Here is an 18,616-nt window from a genome sequence, read left to right as displayed (position 1 = left end):
TGTTCAACTTTTGCTGAAAGGTCGTTAAGACAAGTCCACAAATACTGAATGCTGTATTACATCACTGTCAAATTCGTCTTTCAAAATTTGTAAAGCGCTACTGATTTGTCCTTTTCCTGATGCAACGTCTTCTTTAATTTAAAAAGTCCCTCTCCTCTAACATATTTTACTCATATAACATCCACAAGTAACAGCAATAAAGCCTATTTCACTTAATATTTGGAGTCATTGTTTTTTTAATATAGACTAGTCTGCTACTTACGTCTGTATAAAACTATAATTAATCTGTGGCACATGATTTCAAATTCAAGATACCCGTCTCTTTTCTTGGAATCATGTACAATTACTATAAATAGAAAATAAGGAGACTGTTTGATATACATAACCAAATGGTCGCACACATCGAAAATACAAAATCAGACAAGGAGGTATATGATGGATCACTGTCACGTGATATAAGCATTTAACCACACTCGTTATTATGTGACCATACTCATTATTCTGTGTCTCACTCGCTTCTAACATCACTATTTTTTTATTTTTTTTACATGGATTAGACAGGTATTCTATAGCTAATTTTATTACTCGGGTAATTATGAATGGGCGGGTACCTAAGTACCTGGGTACCATTGAAACCTTTATCAACAAAATAATACATTCTCAGCTTCAAATCTGTGAGCAAGAACTGCTTTTTATGCTTAATGCCTTTGATGTTTCAAATACATTCTGTTCTCACCAAAAAAAATTGGTCAGCATATATAAAGTATAAAAAGCTACTACAATAGACATTGCATCTTTCTCCATACAGAACCAGCAGTCAGGAGAAGTAGACAATTATGCTTTGATGTTTCAAATCAGGAAAATGGAGTGTGCAGTTCTTTTACCCATGTATACATTTGCAACTGTACTAAATTACAGAGAAGAAAAAATAATGCAGTTATTGTCTATGAATTTAGCATGGGCAAAATTTAAATCGTCTTGACCAACAACTAACAAGCCAAGTTAGTATAATAAATTATCTTTTCAAAAACTTTCTTTGAAGCAAAAGAGGGGTGAGTTATAGAGAAAACAATTATGGAAGATTGATATACATAAAGAACTAGAATCGGCTGAGGTGTCTCACATGAATAATTCAGTGCCCTCAGTCCACTATCATTCTTATAAGGCAAATGTAGGAATCAAGTATCAGTGGAATATAAGGATTCTGTAGAGGGCACTGAATTATAGAGTGAAGTATGAAACCTTTTATAATTCATCAGAACACTTTCCAGCAGCCTCAAGTGAACTGAATACCACATGTCATTTCAGACACAATAAAACTGACCTAGACCAAGATTGTTTTTATCACTTGTCTGAAGAAATTTGCAAGAATTTTGTTGCTGTTCTTTGTTATAGCCAAGTTGAACAGCATTGGAAAAGTTGAGGCTATGGACAGATTATCACGAATAAGGTTTATATTTGGAGAATTGCAAGCCACTTTGGACTGAAAGGATACAAAGTATACGGGTCCAAAATAATGTTGTTTTGAACAATATGACAATTCAAAATAGCCATTAAAGACCAGTAATACATGGGTATCATGGAGACAGCATTAATGTTGGTAATCAAGCATTTAAATGTGTACCTTAACTCCAGCATCCCTAAGCTTCATCAGCTGCTGTTCCAGGAGAAACCACCGAGTGGGTATCTGCTCTCCCCAATATGACTGTTGTGAAGCCACTTCTACAATTTTCCTCTTTAACGCCATCAATTCACTGTCCACAACTGTGTTGTCAATGGCAAAGTCCTTGTCAATCAAGTGAACGATGGTTGGTTTGTCTCTCAGAAAAGAGCGGATTTCTGTTAAATATTTCTGGCCAAGTTTACGACGACGGTTCTAGGAATGAAAATACAATCCATATTAAGTAAGAGACAACATATTTCCTTTATAAGAATGGCAAGTAGCATTATTTATATGCTTTATATATACAATGATAAACTCATAGTTAGTCAAAAGCCACTTTGTCAAAATATTTGCAAATGTTGTCTGATGATTAACACACTCATTAATCTTGTACAATTTGGTCGTCTTCCTTAGAAATTATCAAACGTTGCTCACTCATTTCCTAACCATAGATTTTTCATTAAAATGATAGGCTTCCATGTCAACATTCTTTAATAATCCATCTGAGTTTCACTGATTTAGTCTCAGCTCTTTGTCTGGACAATTATACTGTCAGCCCATTCACAAAAGACCCATAATGGGCAAGGAAGAAATTGATTGCCATGACCATACAATATAAATTTGATATCATGGATAGAACATCAATAATATTTTCTCAGACAATGTCATGATACATGTAAAAGCATGTAGATGAAGGAAAAATTTATTTTGAGGTAGACTTGCATTACATGATTATAAACCATTAGTTTAATGGAACTATTATCACCAATTCTGTATGACTTCGGTAAATTAATCTGAAATGTAATTTTGTAACAACTTATAAACTTTTGTTTGCTACAATGAAAACACACCCTTACAATCCTATCCCCTAAGTCAAATGTTCTCCTAATCAAATAAGTGAAGATGAATCAATTTAAATTTTACACATAAAAGCAGAATTCACAAATAAATGTGCAATGGTTGGCCAATACTCACTTATCATACCTAGCGCCATCACCTAATCCCTATCCCAAGCCATGCTGATAAATCAATTACATGAATATATTCTACTTTATAATTAGAAGCAGCAATTAGAAGCAGTGTTAAAATATAAATTCATAATGGCTGGACAAAACTTAATTAAGATACCCCAAATTCCACCACCCACCTCCAATTCATAATTTCTGTTATAAAACAAAAGGTCAAGAAATTTATTTACGAGAATACATTTAACTATGTATTGGCTGTCTTCTGCACTGCACTCTTTGACAATTTGAAAGCGCTAAGCCTAACCTTGAGTTTATCTTGTTCTCTAGGCAGGATGCATTCTTTTCTTTCATCAGTGACACCGTTTTATTTGAACTGGTCACCAACTAGTCTCAATGGCTTAAAAACTACAATTGTCTTTCATGCTAAATATTCATGTGTGGAAAGCCTTTATGCATGGATTTACTTACCATTATGGGCTACACTCTGAGTCTGCTAGTAAGTGAGTGGCTGGTGTCACAGTCTGCACTATGACAGGGGTGAGTGTGAAATAAACAGACTAGGTTGTTTATCCTGGCATTACTTTGGCCAAGTTGATGCCAATGACTGGATTTTGGATGATGTCTATTACACAATGCATATATTTGGACACACCATACCACCAACCCACCAGAGAATATGGTGGTGATGGAAAACTTCTTATGTAGGCACCATTCAAGAAACCTGTAGCCATTCTCATTAATCGTGCTAACACCAGGATGTCCAAGACATCATGATGATGATGTGTGGTCTGATTCAACTCTTGCATTGAAGACACCAAGGAGGATAAGCTTCTTGTCTGTGGTGCAGCCTAAAGGATGTCAGGTAAAATGTCACAGAAGCAGTCGCTGTCGTCAGGAGATGTGTAAAGGATTGTGCGGCAGGCGTAACATGTTGATTGTTAAAACCATTTGGAATCATGTTATCGATTTTTCAGATGTTGGACATTTTGAAAATAAATTAAATTTATACAGAATAACAAAACAACTTCATCAGAAAAAGCACTTTATTGAAAATTATTCTCAACACGATTATAAAACAAGGAATTAGTCATTAAGTAGCCCAGATCCCCCACCCTGCAGTTCTCACGATGTCTAGTGATTTTTTTAGGTCCTTCGGTAACGCACCCTTATCTATAGTGCAGTCTATGTTTTTGGACCCCGACGTGCAGAGTTAGCGAGGGTGAAGTGTATATAGTCTGGTATTGGTTGATGATTGTCAGGGCATGTTCACATGCTGGTGAGCCTGCTGCATATTGCATCTCTGGGGGCCAAGCTCCTCTAATATCTTTGCCATTTTAGCATTGGACCACATGGACCCATCTTCTATTGTTCTCCTGAGGAGGAACTACATGTGTCTTGAACTGAACAGAGGCAATATACTGGCTGGAAATATAAGCATTACCGGTGTCCTGACTGCACAGAGAACATTGTACAGGCTGGGGAGGCTTACACTACAGGTGCCCTGGCTGCACATAGACCATGTATTGGCTAGAGAGGCTTACACCATGGTGTCTTGACTGCATATATAATATGTTATATTTGGGAAAGCTGATAATACAGTTGTCTTCACTGCATAGAGTTCGTGTACTTGCATGAATGTCTTATGCACGCCTTTCATTTTGTAATGAACTTGCCATTGGGAGCTGAAGCTACTATGATGAGTACCACAGGAATAAAAGTCCTATCATATTTAGTTTTATATATAAATGAATGTCCATGCTGTTTTGAAACATTATAGAGTAGTTGTGTGTACAGATAATAAATCACAATATGTTAATGATGTATGCATCAGTGGGAGCAAACTAAATGAATATTTATAATGTGCCATGAAATAGATGTAGGACTTAACTTTACAATGAATGTTGACAATGCTTATCCACTCAATGCAACCAACAGCCACATGGAAAGAATATTCCTCAGAATTACATAGTACAAAACATTTAAATCGTTAAATGTGCCCCATGCTCTGGTATCTTAACTGAAAATATTTTATTCTGCTTCAACAACTTCTAAATTATCACAGAAACAAAGAATTATCAAAAGGCATAGAATTTGTGTGCTGTTTTGGAAAATTTGACTGGTTTTCATAATTAGATTAGATTTTTCTGTATGTATGTACTGTGCACATATGTATAATTCTTCTTACATGTACTCTTTTCAGCAAATATAGAGGCAAATTAAGTAATATGCTAGGTTTGGAAAAAGAACTTTTCATATTCAAGGTCATAACAAACTTATTGCCAGATTGTCTCACTGGTTTATCGTTTGTAAGAAAATCAGCACAAAGTGTACATTAAAGCAATAATGTTAACATTTTAAGAGATTTTGCAACAGTATAGTTTAATGGCACAGAGCGGTATGATGTCAAAGAAGCACCTAATGATTCAGCTTCTACAAAATCATACCACTCCAAATATTGTAACGGGCAATCATTTCTCTATGACCACAAACATTTGCATCTGTAGCTGTGATAACAGTGTATCATTTATCTGAAAAAATAATTTTAATTTCTAAAACTTTAATTAACTTTTGTTATATCTGTATTGATTTATACAGTTCATGTTAACAATGAACATTTGTTGCTATTGGAATGTGTAGATTGTTTAATTGCAAGGCCACAATAGAAGTCACATGTAAGGGAATGATGTCACCCTCAATAAATAAAGGATATTAGTTTTAATAATAATAATGGTAATAATAATAATAATATTAATAATAATAATAATAAGAAGAAGAAGAAGAAGAATAAGTGATGTGATGTGATGTGATTTTGATTTTTAACGTAGCTTTAACCATTTTGCAGTCGTATCGCTACGATGTCTGCAATGTGGCAGTTTATAGTGATGTCTAGCACAGAGGCATCATGCCGCAGACATGTAGCATGATGTCCCACCCAGTCACATTATCCTGACACCAGGCCGACCAGTCCTAACACTAACCTCTTAATGCTGAACGCCAAGCGAGGCAGCTGTTAGTACTATTTTTAAGTCTCTGGTATGACTTGGCCGGGGATAAAACCCACGACCTCCCGCATCCGAGGCGGACGCTCTAACCACTAGGCCACCGGAGAGGTGAAGAAGAAGATGAAGAAGAAGAATAGTATCCAAAATAGCTACATATCAAGATCCATAAAAAACTATATTATCGATATTGTTTGAAAGGACCTAACTTTCTATTTCATAAGTTGTACAATATATCTCACCAAATTAAGTTTTGTCTATCTGAAATGTTACTGGACCTTTGACTAGAAAATTTTTAATCAACTAAAATAACAGTCTAACATCTATGTGATAAAGATATATTATGTTGTACAAAAAAGAAAAGTATTATCACTCCTTCAAATATATTGCTTAAAAGAAACACAACTCACCAAATTAACAGAACTTGCACTATACGAAAAGTTAATGGTACTTTGACTGGAATTATTTTTTGTCAATACATGAAAGCTTTTGACCTAGCTGACCATTCCTATCTCTGCCAAAACCTAAAGTGTTGCAGGATTTCTTTTGCATTCTGATAATATTGTTTGGATCATACTTTCATAAAGATAAGAAGAAAAACCCATTTCCAATAGCAGCACATAAACATATGCGTTACCATTAAATCAAATATCCTTCAAGGCTATGTTTTAGGTCCTCTCTCTTTCTTATTTATGTAACTGATCTTAAATTAAGTAATAAAGACAGATATACATATTTGTTAGCTAAAGACTTATGTAACTGATAAACCATTAAGCAATAAATCAACACAGTTTATGTTTGTTAGTTAATGACACAACTTTGCATAATACATCGTTCTGATACTGACTTTGACCAGTTTAAATTTACTACTACAGGATAATATGATAGTAAATATGATACAAACTGTATACAACAGTGAACCAGAAACTATGCCAAGCATACATACTGACACTTTAAGGATGAAGAGCCATCATCCTGGCAGAAACTGTCTTTGAGTAAAGGTAAAGGAGGAATTTAATTTTTGTTTGGTTATGTATCAGGCAGTCTTGAACAGTTCTGAAGTGGAAACAAACTTCGTGATGTATGGATTGGATAGACGAGTCAGCATAATATGACCAAGATATGAAAAAATCCAAAACATACTTACCATCATCTGATACTCTGGATCAAACCAATCGTCTGAATATTCAATGGAATCCTCTAAATAAAAGGAATCGTCTGAGGAATCCTCTAAATAAAGGGAATCGTCTGAGGAATCCTCTGCCATCACCTGCAAAGACAACACACAAATGCAGTCAGTTCCAGGAAACAAAAGACCTCTTCCCAAGGGCTGTATTAAGGTTTTGCTCAAGAATACGACTTAATACAACCATAAACAGATAGCTAATGCAGTCCGTTCCAAAAAACCAAACACCTCTTCTCATGTGCTGTAGTATGGTTTTTGCTCAACAATATTGCTGAATGTAGTTAGACCGGGTAAATAAGCAACGCATACGAAAAATTAAAATAGACATTTTTCACAAGGATGAATGACAAATTATTTTTAAAAATGTATTGACGTCAAGTCAAATTGTCAGAGGTGGGGGGAAATGATTAACATGTCTGAAACGTAATACTTTTGTGATGTACAATGACAGGTGTAGGTACGTATATATGTATGCACATGAATAACATCAAGAGACCCATCCATAGAACATATTAAAGCAAGGACAAACTTAACATCTGTGATTGAACATCATCCTTGATGGGATCTATTAGACCAGATCTGTTATGTACAGGAAAACTGGGCATGTCAGTGTGATCTCCATAATTACCAAAAATAGCCATCTGGTTCTAAAAATACAAAGTAGTTGAATGGTGAGCAATTCATTCATATAAATATACCAAACCTTTTCTGTAAACCAATATAAACCCAATGATAATGATAATTGAGACAGGTCTAGTTTCAGAATACATGCTCTTCAAAATTATAGTTCAAGGTCATGATGCATATGTTATGATAATAACCATGATATGCATATATGCACTAACTTTCATATTCACCTATTAATAATATGAAGTTAGTGCACTATCTTAATCTAAATTGATATTATTATTATTATTATTATTATTATTATATCCTAATTCTTCCTTCTTTTTCTGTTTCTTCTTAATTTATGAGAATGAAACAATGAAATAGGGTGTGGGTTATGTAATGATTCAAAAAATGCTCATCAAATGAAACCATTGCTTAGCAACATAATGGAGAATAAAACAAATATGGAGAAGAGCTGCTGTTGTGAATTTTAGCTATCAGTTTACACACACAATTAACAAATCAGTTGCAAAGAAAAGAAGCCATACCATAGGTTTATGTTTACATTTGTAAACGAAAAATAGATAGTAAAGTTTAAATTAAAATATAAATAATCTTAAGAATGCTCTCTCTCTATTAAAGATGTATTCAAGAATAACATGCACTTTATGATGTGCCCCTGCACACAGATATTGTATTAAGGTAATAAATATATTTTTTCTTTTCTTCACAATATGACAACGAACTTAAAGCCATCATCTTTTTTATACTGTATGAACATTGATAATTTGTATGTGCATGCAGCTACCACGAGAACTGTACTTTCTAGAGTTCTAATTACCCTTCTCTACTCTAGTGACCAGCGATTGGTTGAGCAGCCTGGGGGAAGCTCTTTTGGAGGTAGAAAGCGACCATTTCAAAAACCAAGAATTTTATGAAATGGGGCGTGGAGGAGCTCATACCCGTATCAGAAATGCTGATCTGAGCGTTGTATCGACACATAATCAATCCTCGGGATATCCCTGGGGTAAAGTAAACAGGGAAGGCTAAACAGATCCTATTTGAATGTTTTGAATGTTTTTAAAAGTCGTTTCTAGCATCAAGGCCTTAAAAGAAAATGTTAATTTCTTAATTGTCAAAAGCAGAACTGAGCCGTGTATGAAAGCTTGGTCAGCAAGATTCCAGTTGTTTCCATGTTAATTTTAGCAGGGCAGTATAAATTATACAGAGAGGAAATGGCGTTGTAACAGACCGGTATAGTTCACAGGTTAAAAAAATAAAGTACATTATTAAACGTACTATGAAGATAATCTTTAGTGTCTTTTATCGTGACTCACGGTGTATTTTATCATATTATTGTTTCAGCACTCTATATTTTCTCACCCTACAATAAATACATGGTTCTGAGATTCCTCTGAAACTGATCCTGCATTTAACACATGGTTTTGTCCCTAAACTACCTCTCAGATACTAGCTGAATGATATCCACAATGATCATAACAACAAGGTTTTACGCATGGAGTTGTTGACCCCATCATAGCTCACTTGTAACTATATTCTGCTCGTGACATTATTTAATATTCTGCGATAATGTTCAATTTGAGAAAAAACTTGCCTTAATTAGATAAGCGGTGAATGAACTGTAGCAAAACAATTGCAAGAATAGCAAAATAATCTCACCTGTGTTAGACTAACCTTTCCTAAGTCCAATATTGCCCAAGAAAAGTTCCAAAATCAGATTAAATTGTTAGAAACTATGAGAGAAGGGGTTTCACAATTAGCTATGATTAAACCAGCGGTGGTCACGACCACTACAAGGTTATAATTTAACAGAATAACCAATAAGACTAAATGCCCACTATTTGATTTACAATTACACGAATATATCAGAATGGTTAAGGAAGAGTCTATGTATGATGGTGCAGCTCACGTTTGGTCAATTTTCCAGATACACCACGACGGTATTTTCATTGATGTTACAATTAATGATCAAAGGGCACGGATGATTATTGATCATCTGGTGGATGACAAAAATTATTTTTTGGGAATTAAATTTATTGTCTAAGACGATGGTGGGGATGACCAAATGTGGATTATATGGTATAATCTCGTGTTGTTGCTCGTGTTGTTACAACAAAAGCTGTATTAGGCACCAGCCTACCAAACAGGACCACGATCGGTGCCATCATCAGTTCTTACGATAGTGCTTTGCCCCAATTTACTCATCTCAGATCATCGATGCTTGCATATGCAATATGCATCAATAAACTTGTTATCGATGATTAGTTATTTTCCAAATGATGCTGTTAGAGTCCGCACTGACTTAATTTATATACAGTACAGTTCACATGTAATTTTCATAACCCCACACTGTACGGTAAGGGAAATAATCCCCTCCACTTTCATTTCTGCAAAAGAACAATAAAATACTAACAAATCACCACTGTGATTTGGCTAGCACAACGATGGCATTGCCACTATGGAGCAGCTGATCAATATTATTGATTGACATTTGAACAGCCAATCAAAGAAGACTACTAATGAAAAGACCGATGCACCATGAGTGATTAACAACTAAATACCATTCATCCAACATTGATTTTTATTTCAATCATATATATGGACAATATAAATAGTTTGAAAAGCCTTGTACTTTTTGTGATGCACTGACTTGATGAGGGACCCATCTGGTTGAGCTTCTCTTGAACAACCATTCCAGTGGTCTAGTGGTTAGAGCGTCCGCCTTGGATACGGGAGGTCGTGGGTTCGAACCCCGGCCGAGTCATAACAAAGACTTACAAAAATGGTACTAACAGCTGCCTCGCTTGGTGCTCAGCGTTAAGAAGTTAGTGTTAGGACTGGTCGGCCTGGTGTCAGGATAATGTGACTGGGTGGGACATCATGCTACATGTCTGCAGCATGATGCCCCAGTGCTAGACATCACATCAAACTGTCACAATAGAGCCATTGTAGCGATATGACTGAAAAATTGTTAAAGCTACGTTAAAAATCCAAATAACACACACACACACACACACACACATATTCTCTTGAACAGTGTAAAATGTATCCTACTGTTGAAATATGAACAATTAAATTACACGCAGCAGTAGCTTCCGTTTAAAAAACACAAACAACCCTCCAAAAACATTGGATTTACACTTAAATGCGAGCCACATGTTTAGTCCTGAAGCAGTAATAGTCGTTTTACAAGACTGAGTATACATGTTTACAAAAAAAAACTAGTTCAATTCTGAATGCAAATGTACTGTTTGAGACTGGCCATGTCATTTGATGGGGCTAAGTTATTATTTCATATTGTCATTATGTTTTAATGATTTTATTTGTCACAAGATGAGTTTATTTCAATTAAAGCAAGGAATGGTATAGTGTCCTTTTTATACCACAAATCCGAACAAGCATTTACACTCCCCCCTTTCAAACGTAAAGGATCTCACTCTAATAAAGACTAGACTTCAGCAGATATTCAGCAGAAATCAAGGCAGGCAGTGACCATTGTAAACAATGTTATAAAATCGTAGCACCAGAAGATGTCAATTTCATCTTGGGAAAGACTGTGTCTTTCCTATTACATGAATGACTTGGCGTGTTGCACGTATGCACGATGGTTAAATTATGGATCAATCATAGCAACTGAAGTTTTGCTGATTGAAATCTGAATAGTCAAAGGCAGATGACCATCTACAAAAAAAATCAGACATGATTTACGGTCAAGATTCAAATGATCTTAATGTCAATAGACAAAAGAAAAATGTATTGTCATATACAGTTGGTTGATCGACTTATTTTGCAATACATTTACACTTTTATTTTATTTAAAGAACTCTGAGCCAACTTACGCATTGATTTGAAGCACACTGCGTTGATATTCTCTTGAACAACCTAACTTTATCTTAATGTTCGTGAAAAAAGAATCATCTAAGGCCTAGACAGTTAAATTCCGGATAACATCCACGTTTTTCTAAAAACAACAAACAAACAAAACACAACAACAAAAAAGAGCGAATTCTTAATTACAATCACGTTATGGCCCAGTCACAATGATAAATATCTAAATGTATCTACTTGTTAAGTTTTAACTATGTACACATGTACTGCAAGGGAACGATGGTCATTTAAAATGTATGGGGTTAGATCGTTCTTTCCGATCAGGATATATTTTGGGAACATTCATCACAAGATAGATTTATTTCAAATAAGAAATGATTGATTGATTAATTGATTGTATTTTAACGGCGCATAGCACTGTTGGCTATTTAGCGCCAAATAAAATGTTAGATGTATAACCTTTTAAAACTTATAAAAAGTCTCATATCGACCAGGATATCAAAACGAAATAGTTGAAATTAAATTGATATGATGGCAACGGTGAAAAATAAACCTTCATGATCAACGGGGGATGTAAATTGGGTATGTTAACGAAGATTGATGAAAAGGTATTAAAAAAGGGACGGTAATTATAAATTGCATAACATTGCACAAGGTGACAGTATAAAAGTTAGAGTTTAGAGTAAATATTCACTGCTGTCAGGCACTCTATAATGCAATGTTTATTGTATCAAAAAGTAATTTCATGTCATGCACATTGTAATACTGATCATGCGTAGGTTACAGGTCTAAACACTCTTTCATAAAGTGATTAACAGTGAATGGTTAATTGCAAGAAATGTACTCTGGTGTGTCTTCACTTTTTACTATGGGGGAGTGTGTGGTATAAGTATGACCAATTCGGATTCTTGCAATGACTACCTCCTCCCTACGCATGGTTCTGTAGGAAGGATTCCATTCTCCTAGAATCTCCTAGAGTTGGCTTGATTGCATAAAACTTGTTATTCACTACATCATTCCATGATGCCTGCCACTTATGAAGTAAGGACTTTCTGACACTAGGTTTAAAATCAGTATACGATATTTTAAAATCAGATGGTTCTTGAGTAAGGGCCATTTTAGCAGTGCGGTGTTTATGACGAGTGTGTTTTTCAATAATGGATTCTCTAGTTTTCGGTTGTGTAGTGACTGAAGTACTGATAGTATGTCGGAAAAATGATGATGTTTAAAATACGCTTGTTTTCTACATGTTGCAGAGCAAAGTCTATTGCTTCTGATTTCGGCTGAAAAAAGTATGTTCCATTTGGTAAGCGAATTTGCGTTGTGTAATTTCCACAAATGAAAGCTGTAGCAGCCTTTTCCTCATCCTTTGATCCATCAGTGTAAATTATTGCGCAGTTTTTAAATTCGGTAAGGAATTCGTGGTAAGAGTTGAGGAAGACAGAAGGGTTTGTCTCAGATTGTTTTCCATCGTGTAACATAAAAAGTAATATTGGTTGTTTAAGTAGCCAGGGTGGTGTTTCGGAGATGAACGTTTACTGAATCTTAGAAAGATCTATTTTTGTACTGTCAAGGCTGGATGATATTCTAATGCCAAAGGATGGTATGGCGTTTGGTTTATTTTCATATAAGGTTTTGTATTTGGGTTGAAAAACAGCCGAAAAACAGGATTTTGAGGGTTTGATTTTAGTTTGAGAGCATACTGTGCGAAAGCATTTCTCTACGATGTGATAACGGTGGTTCGTTAGCTTCGGGTAGTAGGTTTTCACACAAAGATTTGAATAAGAAACCAACTTTTCCTAGTAAAATATGTTCTTTCGAAAACATCATAATACCTTAGGAGAACTAACACTAACTCGCATATCCAGCCTGCCCAGATACTGCATTTAGCTAAAGGGAGCTCTGTGGTGGATGGGCAGAGTAATCTCACCTTACATACAAGACTTGATGGCAAAATGTACGAATATCCATGTTATTATTAGAGTGGTAGGCCTGCTCCGTGACTGCGGTGAGGCTAGGCGGGTTTGTGTTTATTGTCATTGGGTAAATATTTTCTAAGAAACATATTTTACTAGGAAAAATCGGTTTATTCTTCGAATACGTTAAAAAATAATAATACCTTAGGATAACAGGTAAGAGGTGGAGGGAGGTACATCTCCTTACACCTGAAATAAATCTCTGGTCTCCCAAGATATGAGAGACATCTTCTAGGTACCCCAGCTGAAGGGGACTCCATCTGACGGGGCGCGGCATAAAAGTCCCCTCGCAAATCCAGCGGAAGTCGTGAAGCCATATCTTAAGAAGTTGTCGATCGACCCGGACATGTGACCTGTTGAGCTGCGGACATAGGTCCTACCATACTAACTTGGACCCTTTTGAATTGACAGACCTCAAAGATAAAAGCTAAAAGATGTGGACTCCGATCTCCATCCCATAACCTGAATGATGTCAGTTAGTGAACAGTTTCATTCGAATGCTAAGCTGTTGGAAAGTGCCCTAACCTCATTAGCCGAGATGTGTATAAAGTTCGTTTGAGCCGGGGTTATTTCCCTGAATGCTGAGCGAATAATTTATTTCATCGAGGATGAGATAGTCGGAGATGATATATCGTCTTGTTCCGACTTAAACAGTAGAAGAAGGCGCGATCTTCCTTGACCCACAGGCACCATTCATTAAGGTACCACTTCAAAGGTCTGGCTGGGTTTGAGTGATACTGCATAGGATTTCCAAAACCAGATCCGTTTTCACCATGATAACTGGGCATACTACAGAAGTGTAGGAGATGCAGCATATCCGAGATCCACTTTGTTTCGACCGACTTGTTTGATTTGGTCTGCATAGTCAGTGCTACGTATTCCTACCACTGAAGACGCTGGTTTCAAGATAGATTCTTCCATGAATCTTGACAGGAGATATTTTAACCATTTTGGTTATGTCTTTTGCCAAAAATGGAATCATTGGTTGGTCACTTTGGTAAAGTGTACGGAATTGTGTGATCTCCTGTGCAATCATGACAACAAACTGCAGCTTGGCTTTTATTAATGGATCCCCAATCATCTTCATCACATCTTTGAAGGATCTGCAGCATGGTATAGACTTTTTCTTGCTGACAGAACAAAAAGTCTCCAAGTATGGAAGAAGTTGTATGACCCATTCTGCTGGCTCGACATTCTCCAGTCATCTGTAATAAAAATTAGTTTCCAATAAATGAAAATGTACATTCATCATCGGTGCTGGTAAACAAAAATACAGGTTTGTTTCAGTTGTAATACATTGGGGAGACCATAGAATGGCACCAGGGTAAGACATTATTCACTGTGTGTATTAGGAAAAGGTGTTCTGCAATGTTTAAATAATATCAATGTCAGTTTGTAACCTTTTTTCTTTATTCTAGGTTAAAATTGCAAATATTGAGGACATATATCATACTTAACATTTAACATTTAACATTAAAATACTGCCTTATGCTAATATGCCAAGCTATCACGGTGTTCAAATTTCAGCCAGTTTAATTTTGAGAATAACATACATTTTTAAGTAATTACCTGTGAGAACAAAACTTACATGGGAATGCTGGTGTCTCACAAATGCCCATAAATCCTTCCCTTATGGCAGGAGAGTTGTGAAATAGGTGATAGACTGCAGACACAAAAAGTGTGCATGTCCCATGAGGCAGCGAAACAACCACTTCTAAAAGCATCGTGCAACACATGCAGGCCGCATGTACCAGTCTGCAGCAATTTCATCCCTCCCACTGATTTTCCAGCTTCATCTTGCAATAATATTTAAGTTAACATTGGGCCCATCCATTGACAGCTGAATAAGGTGTCTGTGGCCAAGAGTTGTGACAAATGGACTCAGCTATGCAGTGTCCTCTTATTTTACATGACCAAGGAAGAGGGAGTCGTAATAGAATATCTTGAAACAATCTGAATCCCATATTCAGGTATATACATCCATCTGTTTTTCCTGAAGGTCAGCATTAAGACTTTCAGAAAAGAGTAATATGTATGGCTTGGAACAAGTATGCTTCCTCAGCTCATTAGCAAAATAGGGATTTAGTTAAAATATGCAGAAATAAGTTGTTTTCTTATCTGCACTAGTGAAGGAAGAAGCAATATCACTGTCTGTAAACATAGTTTTAAATATCTGACCAATGTCTGAACATGAATTCGTGCTGTAGTGACTGTTAATGCACTTAAATGCCCAGATCACCTCTGCTTTCTGAATATCACGTTTTGTTACATATCTGTTGAGATTACTTGATGTCAACTTCGATGATGACACTGATGCTGTAGCTGGAGAACTGGTACTACAAGGGGTTGCAGAATAAATGCATCACCCACCAATATATACACAAATAGCATGCTAATATTGCTTAAAGTAAATAATTAATATAGATTTCAAGAAATAGTGTTCTTAGTGTAGGGAGATAGTGAAGAATGAACTGAAAAAGTTTGTTTCTGTCATTGGCCACCCACCCCTATTGTATAGCATTGGTTAAGATGTCACACTATTCTAAGTCCTTTCTATAGAGATTTACTCATGGTTACCTGCCAGGTATTGAACCACATGGCCCTGGTATTTTCGCAGCCATTTTATAGGTGAAACATCCATAAATAAAATTAAACATAAAACATATAGGTATAACTGCCAGTTTTATATTTAAGTTTATAATAATAATAATAATAATAATAATAATAATAATAATAATAATAAAGATACAAATAAATTTAAATACATTTGCCCTTTCAGGGCTGAGACAACATTATGAAGAAGAGAAGTTGTTCATTCTCCTCAGACGCGGGACTGTCGGGCATTTTGTTAAAAAATAATTGTCTCATCTGAGTTATAATTTTATTCTAACAAACTTTGTTAGATTTGAACTTATACAGTCGTGTTCCTTGATCAGGGTTATCTGATAGAGACTAACAATAGAAGTAATATCATCAGTCAAGAGATCATGAATTCACTTACCTTTGCATGACTTGCTACAGCTGCTTCTCCCATGCTTGAAACACCAAGATTCATTTTGCACAGTATGCAAAACTACCTTTCTTTTATAGCTTGGATTCTTCCTGAGCCATTTACTATATTAAGGATTTAACAACCACTGATCATCGAAAGGACAAGCGCCCGGCATCTTGTTGCACACAATGAAAACTTTTAAACAAAAAGCCCAGATGAAAGGGAGACAACACTTCCAGTCACATTGTTCTCTTTAGTCGTCATCTCCACCGGTGGCTGGTACGTTGCCAGTAAGTTATTTATAATTGTTTTATTTTATTTTTTTATTTATACATGAAATTCCCATAACTTACACACTTTAACAAATCTAGGTTAATTTTTACAAACTTTTAAAACTTGAAAATGCGTCTATAGATTTTACAAGATTTAAAAGACTTTTAAAAACTATGCAAACCCTGTGTATGTACATGCACAAATATGGATGGACCATGATAACACCTTAGGACCCATACACAGAACATATCCAGGATACAAAAAGAGAAGTGAGGACAAACTTTTTGTGCTTTGACTTCATACTGGATGGGATCTATTAGACCAGATCTGTTATCTACAGGGAAAGTAGGCATGACCATGTAATCTCCATAATACACAATCAATGTAATCTCCATAATTACCATACAAAGCCATCAGGTTCTAAAAATAAAAGGAATAGTTTAATGGTGTGCAATTCATTCAGACCAGTATATCCATCATCTCCAGTATCATAATACCAAACATAAGATGATACAATGAATGTATAGTTAAAATCATTATTCTTCCAAAATATACTGTATAGCAAAGATGCATATCTGATGATGATAACAATAATATTCGGGGGCCCCGAGTGGCCAAGTGGTCTAAAGCGCTCTCCGTTACAGATCACTGCCATCTCAACTCTGTCTGCGTAGGTTCGAGTCTCAGATTCGGCCAATTTTTTATTCTACCTAATGCTTAATTATATAAACAAAATACCCTACAAGAAACAATGTAAATGAATGTATGCCGTATTAAAAACTAAGTACACAAGCGCATATTCATCATTACGTAACAACAACATTATAACTGCGCAGATAACTCCGCCCAGATAAATTTGAACTTAGTCGCACGCTGGACATAACTTTCGAAAGAAAATGGCATGTCTGGTTAAAATTGAAATTTGGAGTCATATTGTGAATGAATGTGCATTGCAACAACTTTTCCATTTGATCTGGAATGAATAGATTTTGGTAATTTTTTTTTCGATTCTAAGAAAGTTCGTGATTATGGACTGGATTTGTATGTGACAATTCCACGTGAAGTACTTGGGATTGAAGAAGCTAGGAAAAGCGTGTAGACATCTGTAAATGTGCTTCTGCTTTCTGTCATTGAATGCTTGAAATCATAATGTGGGGAAAGTATGAAGTCTTTCAATTGCAATTATCAAAAAATCACTATGGAATTTAATGCTTATTTTATTTTGAGTGCAGTAAGGAGGATGTAATTGCACTTATCGAAATTAACAGTACAATTTCGACATGTGTGATCAAGATTGAAAACCTATGACATGGCTCATGTAATTCGGATTTGCAGAACTAAGAAAGTACATCTTGAGGAAATTCAGGATGTAAAACTGTAAGGATATTGTTTTGCCATTCTTATCACCAGCTAAAGAAGACAGTATATGACTTGTCACTTGTACGTTTTTTGTAAGGAATTTTATTGCATTTGTTGCATACTGTAGCTAGCCTAAATTTGAAACATTGTATCACGCGGAATGAACCAAACAGCTGGTCTGTGGCACTCCACGAAATGTCTGTTTTAGTTCATTTATAAACAAATTTAAACAATCACAACATAAAGCGCCTCTTACGCCAGTGTACATGATTTGTGTACAAATCAAAAGTGCTGGCGTCTGCGTACATTGTTTGTTTACAGTAGAACGTAGTTCCTTTATGCACGTGAATGCTATATATGTGACCGGCGCACGGGTTTAATATCTGGCAATACTACATGATTTTGAAAATGTAAAGTTAACGGGCGAAAAAATGAGCATAAAATAATAAAATAATGACTATGTACAAATTCAAGACAAGACTATTTCCTATATTTCACCATTTATTGTTGAAATCGTCTATGAAAATCTTCATCGAAAACAAGCTTTTGTGTTAGCTGATGTGGTACACAAATTAGATATCAGCTTGGCACCATTTTTATTTGCTACAAAGTAGTCTTTATTAACAATCTTCTGGTGAACATGTCATGTCATAATGAACATCCATTAACTGGGAGCACCGACACAAAGATTTTGTCCATTGTGGAAGCCATACTCTTTGTACAACAGTCACTTTTTTATGTA

General features: G+C 35.6%; 1 protein-coding gene across 1 annotated transcript in view; it reads right to left on the bottom strand.

The window, feature by feature from the left end:
* Positions 1–18,616, bottom strand: part of LOC149784628 (uncharacterized) — a 66,442-nt gene that overhangs the window by 29,884 nt on the left and 17,942 nt on the right. The window contains exons 5-7 of the mRNA XM_089933019.1: positions 14,297–14,455; positions 6,778–6,900; positions 1,625–1,876 (exon numbers count right to left, since the gene is read on the bottom strand). Of these exons, the coding sequence (XP_089789145.1) occupies positions 1,625–1,876; positions 6,778–6,900; positions 14,297–14,455 (534 nt within the window). The remainder of the gene's footprint in view (positions 1–1,624; positions 1,877–6,777; positions 6,901–14,296; positions 14,456–18,616) is intronic.

The sequence above is a fragment of the Sinohyriopsis cumingii genome, chromosome 14 (genome assembly GCF_028554795.1).
Source record: "Sinohyriopsis cumingii isolate HCF-2022 chromosome 14, ASM2855479v2, whole genome shotgun sequence".
Taxonomy (NCBI): domain Eukaryota; kingdom Metazoa; phylum Mollusca; class Bivalvia; order Unionida; family Unionidae; genus Sinohyriopsis; species Sinohyriopsis cumingii.
Note: the sequence above shows the minus strand (reverse complement) of the source record. Positions and strands in the feature narration are given on the sequence as shown.